This window comes from Pipistrellus kuhlii, unplaced genomic scaffold (genome assembly GCF_014108245.1).
Source record: "Pipistrellus kuhlii isolate mPipKuh1 unplaced genomic scaffold, mPipKuh1.p scaffold_m20_p_3, whole genome shotgun sequence".
NCBI lineage: Eukaryota > Metazoa > Chordata > Mammalia > Chiroptera > Vespertilionidae > Pipistrellus > Pipistrellus kuhlii.
In genome coordinates, this window is record NW_023425529.1 from 34,224,403 (window position 1) to 34,230,843 (window position 6,441).

Consider the following 6,441-nt stretch of genomic DNA (forward strand, 5'->3'; position numbering starts at 1 on the left):
GCCGGGAAAGTGGGCGGCGGCGAGAGTTTTCACCGCTGAGTCACAGTCCAGCCAACTTTTACAGCATTTCCTCGGGAAGGAAGGAAACAAGAAGTCCCAGTTCCCGCACAGCCCACCGCTCGCTTCTAGTTCCCGCTCCACCTGGGGGGGAGGGAGGGTGACTCCAGACCCTCCACTGGGCTGGTGGCCACGCATCGCACAACTTCTCCTCCGCCCCAAGCCTGGGGCGTCCGGGGCGCTTGCCAAAGCGCTCCCCAAAAGGCACAGGGAGGGCGGGGGGGGGGGGGGGGAGAGAGGGGAGAGGAGAGGCTGCGCGCTCACCTGCAGGAGACGGACACCTCCACCCGCGTGGCCGGGATGGCCGCGCTCAGCTGGTTCAAGTCCCCGATGCCCGCGGTGCTGGTGTAGCGGCTGTCCATCTTGGGGAGGGAGATTGGGGGGAGGAGGGGTGCGCCCTGCACTTGTCCGGCGCCCACTTCCAGAGCTCCAGCCGACTGAGGTCTCGGAGCTCAGCCCCAGGCAGAAGGTGCTGGAGGTGGAGGGAGGAGCGGCGGGAGGCGGAGACAGCGGCTGGGAGTCGGAGGGAGGAGGCTGGCGGATCTCCGCGCGCGCTGCCCCGAGGGAACCGCGAGTGAGTCCCGGCTGCGGGCTAAGGGGACGCCCGGGGCTGCCGGCGTGCTTGCCCCCCTTCCTGCAGGCAGCAACCCCCCGTTCGCTGGGGGCGCCCCGGAAGCCTGTTCGGGCTCCGCGGAGCCCCGGGGCGGGCACCTGGTGGGATCGGTGGCCCCAGACCCAGCCTGTCCTGGAGTGCCGGCCCGGCCCGGCCCGCCGCGCGCCTGCCGTTTCGGGTTTGTCTCCGCCTCTCACACACCCACAGCCGCTTCCTGGGCCGCGGCTCCCTCCTGTCAATCAGGTGTGGACGGCGCTGGGAGCGGGAGGTGTGGGCGCCTCTGCGGGCCCCTAAGTCTCTCCTAAGTCGCCCCTCCCCACCCCGCGCTGGCCCTGCCCGCCCCCCGGAGCGTCCGGGGGGGCCCTCCCCGCCGCCCCCTGCAGGGGAATCGGGTCCTCTGCCCCTTGGGGGGCGGGAGACGGTGGGACGTGAGGACGATCGCCAACCTTCCGTGAGAGGTGGTCTAGTGGCAGAGCAATCGTATGTGGGACACGGTGGGAGCTGGCTGGACTCTGGAGAGGTGGGCAAAGGGGTGTTTGGAATCGAAGAGAAAGAACCACCTCTTTTCCGAATTCTTTCCCCCCTATCTTCGGAGGATGCCAATTCTTCTGCGGCCAGAGAGCTCTTCTGCGCCCCCCTCCTTTCCAAAGGCGTGCAAGTTCTGTCCTGAAATCCCGAGGTCACCCACCATCACTGCGGCCACACCTGGATGGCACCGGACGGATGGGAGCGGAGGAGCCGGAGGGAGCGCTGCGGGTGGGAAACTGGGTTCCGGGGCGGCCAGGGGGTTCCCAGGAGCGGGGGAAGCGCTGGGAGGGACTGGCGCGCACCTCCATTTCGGGGACCTGTGTCGCCTGCACCTTTCCGCCAGCCTCGGCCGGTGCGCCCTCCCGCGGGTCCCAGGTGCTCGCCGCCTGGGCAACCGAGAACGCGGCTCCCCGTAAGCCTAAGGCAAACCAGGAGAGCAGAGGGAGGGGACCCTGTCCGCCCTCAGGGCGCCTGCCACGCAGTGTGCAGCTGGTGGGACTAACTCCGGGAGGCACAGTTTTTCCCAGTGAGGACCTGCCATCTGTGACATGTTAACCCACTTGGAGCTGCTTGCCTTAGCGAGTCTAGACTGGCAGACGTGGGGGAACAGAGGTGATGGGCAGTTCTGTCATAGCCCCTGGCCAAGTGTCCTTCCAGATTTTATTCCTGGTTTCCTTTCCTGATCTTCCTGCCCCACCACTTGTCAAGTCCAGAAGTTCTCTGTCTCTCTTCCTCTTTCCCGATTACAGATTAAAACTGTTTTGTGTATTACTATTTGGAAATGTCCTAAAATTCTGAACATTTCTATTACTTTGCCCAAAATTACATTGGGAGAAGAGACCTGACCTACTGTATTTTCTTAAGCTAACCGGACTTTTATTTTATAGAAGCCTACTGAAGAAATAAAAGTTGAGAACTTTTAAAATAGTATTCAACTCATAAGACCTTTACTTCTTAAGTTTTTCCACTTTATTAATTTGTACTATTATATATAATAAGCTGCCCATAATTCAATTGTGCCATTTGATACATTTTGATGCCTATATTCTTCTGTGGAGCCATCTCACTCAAAATAATAACCCATCCCATCCGCCTACAAGTTTTCTCTTGTTCCTTCTGTAATCAGTTTCCCCTTTACCACTGAAAATCCCTCCAGGCAACCATTGATATTCTTTATATAACTGTAGATAAGTTTGCATTTTTTAATATATGTATATTGCATATAGAATCCTACAACCTATACTATTTTTTGTAGCTTCTTCTGAGCAAAATTCTTATTTATTTTTATTTATTTATTATGGTATCACATAATTATCTTCATCTCCCCATTCCCATCCCAAACCCCTCCCCTCATATACCCCCACCCCCCTGTTGTCCATGGCCACTGGCTAGGCCCATGTGCATGCACAGAAGTCCTTTGGTTGATCTCTTCCCCTTACCCCACCCTCCCTTACTTCCCCTCTGAGGTTTGAGAGTCTGATCACTGCTTCTCTTTCTCTGGATCTGTTTTTGTTCATCAGTTTATGTTGTTCATTATTTCCTCTAGATGTGTGGGATCATATGATCCAGGAAATACCCTTGTAAGGACCGAAACTGAGACAAGCCATAATGGTTATGCTAAGAGGCAAATGAATCACTCTGTAGTGAGTTCCTTTCTGGGCCAACAGTTCTTTTGAGTCCCAATTTTATTGTCAAAGAGTTCCTTATGTGTACATGCCAGCCATGCTATTTCAGATCTGGTTGGTGGGCAAATGGTGATGATGTAGATCTGATCGTCTCTGGTTTGGTCCTGGGCATCCTTCAGCAACACGCAGCTGCTGTCTCCTGCATGGCGAGGCATCATCAGCATCTTCCGTCTCTGAATTGTTTCTTTTCTGTCTTCATGGCTGGAGCACTTCTGTCTATTCCTCTCTGTTACAGGAATCCAGATGGTCTCCGACTTGTTTTCTAAAAATATACAAACATATTCTCAACCAAAAGTTAATAAAGGGATATTTCTATAAATTTGACTTAGGATCCTTTTTCATTTCCCCCCCCCCCCCCAAATGATTTTCCTCTGGCTTGTTTTGAAACCATGTATTTTCATGGGTATCTTGCTGTTAGCGTTTTGAATGAATATTAATTTCCTAAAGTACAAATTTTTTAGATGTAATTTACTTGCAGGATATTTTTCCTTACATGATATTCTTCCACTGTCACCCCCTTTTTTAAGTTAAATAATAGGAGGCTTTTGGAAATTTTATAATGTAGTCTTGATAGCTTTTACATTTTAATTATTTGCGCTAAACTGTGACTGCTTTGGGTTCATAACATGTTAAGCAATTTTACCATGAGACGCTCTGCCAATAAGAATTTTTGTTAACACTTTAGGAACAGCTTTTTGTACAGTACAATCAGTTTTTCTAGAATATTCGTTTATTTTCATTAGCTGTGTATTTATTTACCATGTGTATATTAGTGGAATTGATTATTTGCCTTCTAGAGAAGAGCCTGAGCATTCCTGCTACTAGGCTGGACTTGGATATTAAAAACCCACTTGCCCACACCATGGGTACAAGACCTCTCAAACAAGTCTTATTGCAGTGAGAGGGCAACTTGAGCAAAATTCTTTTGAGATTCTTCCATGCTGTTGCATTCATCAGTAGTTAATTTCTTTTTATTGCCTACTAGTGTTCCGTTGTACGTATAGATGTGCCATGAATTGTTTATCCATTCCTGCATTGGTGGACACTAAGTTGTTTCCAGGTTTGGGCTACTACAAATAAAACAGCTATGAACATTAATGTGGATTTTTTTTATGTGGACATATGCTTTCATTACTTTTGGGTAAATATTTAGGAGTGGAATAGGTGGGTCATATGAAATATGAATATTTAACTTTTTAAGAAACTACTAAATTGCACCAAAATTGTTGTACTACTTTCCATTTCCACAACATTATATGAGTTCCAGTTGTTTTAGCAACACTTATCATATTACTCGTTTACATTTTAGCCAATGGAGGATAAAGGGAGGATAAATGGTGATGAAAGAAACTTGACTTGGGGTGGTGAACACACAAAAGAGTGTACAGATGATGTGCTGTTCAATTGTGCACCTGAAATCTGTGTAATTTTGTTAACCAGTGTCACCCCAATAAATTCAATAAAAGGGAAACTAGGCAAATAAATTTTAGCCAATCTAATAGGTAGAAGTAGGTTAATGACTAATGATGTTGTCATATGGGTCCCACTGTGGGTTAATAACTAATGGCAGGCATATTTTCATGTGCTTATTTGATATCTGTAGATCTTCTTTCATGAAGTGTCAGCTCAAATCTTTTGCTCAGTTTTACCAAATTATTTTATTATTCTTGAGCCTTGCAGCACTCATAAGTTCATCATGTTGAAGTAAGCTTTAAGTGACAAAACTTTTAAAGTACATTCAAACTCTGTTAAATGTAGTTAGCACAATACATAAAGAATTGCAATTTTTAAAAAAGTAACTTTTAATAGCTTAATAAACACCATGCATCATGACATGTCTATTTCTTTAAGCTTTCATTTTAAAGAATTTTTAATAAAAATTCATATGTATTAAAATGTATTGAGATAACATAAATGAATTTGGAATGTGTTAAAAATTGAAGATGAATTTTATTTACTAAAATGTATTAGCAGCTGTTATTCACCAAGTCAGTGATTCAGTAAAAAATTTTTGAATATTTACTGTGTGCTTAGATACTGTGCTAGACCTGAGAGATACAGCTCCTGCTGGCAAGCAGATGGATGACTGGGTAGAGATTATACTGAATGAATCACTTGAGTTTTTATCTCTGAGATTTTATTATTTCACAAGATTTGAGAAGACCTCAGATTGTAAACTAAATTGTCATTGTTATTTTTTCAGAACATTTATTTATGAAATAGCATGGTCAAAAAGAATCAGCTTGTCTGAAAGAGCATATATCCTTATAAGGACAAAGTTCATTTACCTCATCGTGCAGGTACTGTGTCAGCTCGCACAGAAATCTCAAACAAATTGTGCTGAGCAGTTCTTCAGGCGGTAGCTACATCAGTGGAAAATTCACTCAGTTGGGCCTAACACTTCCGCCCCGAGATAAGTCAGAAATACCAGCATTGCCATATGCTCACCTTCAAAATGTCCTCAGGAAATTGAAGAAAATAGGTAGCTGCAACATTGCTTATCCTCCATGGATGGTTATATCAATTTAGCCACATAACCTGCTCTATGTAGGCACAGCTCATAAAATAAACTTATGTGGTAGCAAAGAACAGACTAGCTGTTTCATTAGGGGAAAATTGCAGCTGACAGAGGACATTTGAATGAGTGTCCAAAACATGTTCTCTGAGCACCTACCTTCTTTCTGACCTGCTCACCATTTGGAGATGATTTACCCAAAGTGGATCAAGTCAGCACATAATTCAATAATTTCAGACAATAAAATAGCTTGAAGTTACCTTTGTGACTAAATAAATTATTTATTTACCTGTATTTGAATACCATCTTTCCAATGGTTGAGGCAGTCAGGATAATATCACTTTTTAATTATTACAAATAATAGCAAGATTAAGATATGTTGTGAATAAGTGTCCAGGAACATTAAAGCCAATATTTTAATCAAGTGACACTTTTCTAAGGGCTCTTGGGTGGTTGTGTAGGTAAGCCTATTCTCAAGCACTTTCTTTGTTTGATATTAAATTTTATATCCAACAGGCCATTTAGAATACATAATGCTTTCAGTTTCAGAATTTTATATATATAAGCATATAGAAGAATATATTTCTAATTATATTTTGAAAGTCTTGGGCTGGTTTAGGTAATAGTTAGTAGTTTTTCACTATCACAGAGTCATTTGGCTCAACCACTAAATATTCAATAAAGATACACCATGAACTTGTGAGGATTGGGGAAGGGGTGGATCAGGAAGGTGATCAAGCTGAGGTGAGTTATCTTATTATAACTAAATCTTCTTTTTTGTTTGTTTAATGATAGTATTTCAGTTATCTATTGGTGTGTAACAAGCCAGTCCAAAAATTAATCATTCAAATAACAATAATTTTACTCCTTTTCATGATTCTTTGAGGGAGCAATTATGGTAGGTCTTGGACAGGCAGTTCAGCTTTATGTAGTGTCAATTAGCATCATGAACATGGTTTTTATTCAGCTAGAGGCTGGCTGGCCTGGAAAATCCAAGAAGTCTTCTTTACCATGTCTGGCAGCTCAATGCTCTTCGTCCATGT

At 44.8% G+C, this 6,441-nt stretch overlaps 1 protein-coding gene across 3 annotated transcripts in view; it reads right to left on the reverse strand.

Moving 5' to 3' along the window:
- CPNE8 (copine 8) overlaps window positions 1-554 on the reverse strand; it is a 179,514-nt gene extending 178,960 nt beyond the window's left edge. Inside the window, exon 1 of one of the 3 annotated variants that reach the window (XM_036455438.2) lies at window positions 322-553. In XM_036455438.2, coding sequence (XP_036311331.1) covers window positions 322-419 — 98 coding nt within the window. In that variant the 5' untranslated portion in view covers window positions 420-553. Of the gene's footprint in view, window positions 1-321 lie in introns of all 3 variants that reach the window. The other 2 variants (XM_036455442.2, XM_036455444.2) reach the window with 2 other exon arrangements.
- Window positions 555-6,441: the final 5,887 nt, after the last annotated feature.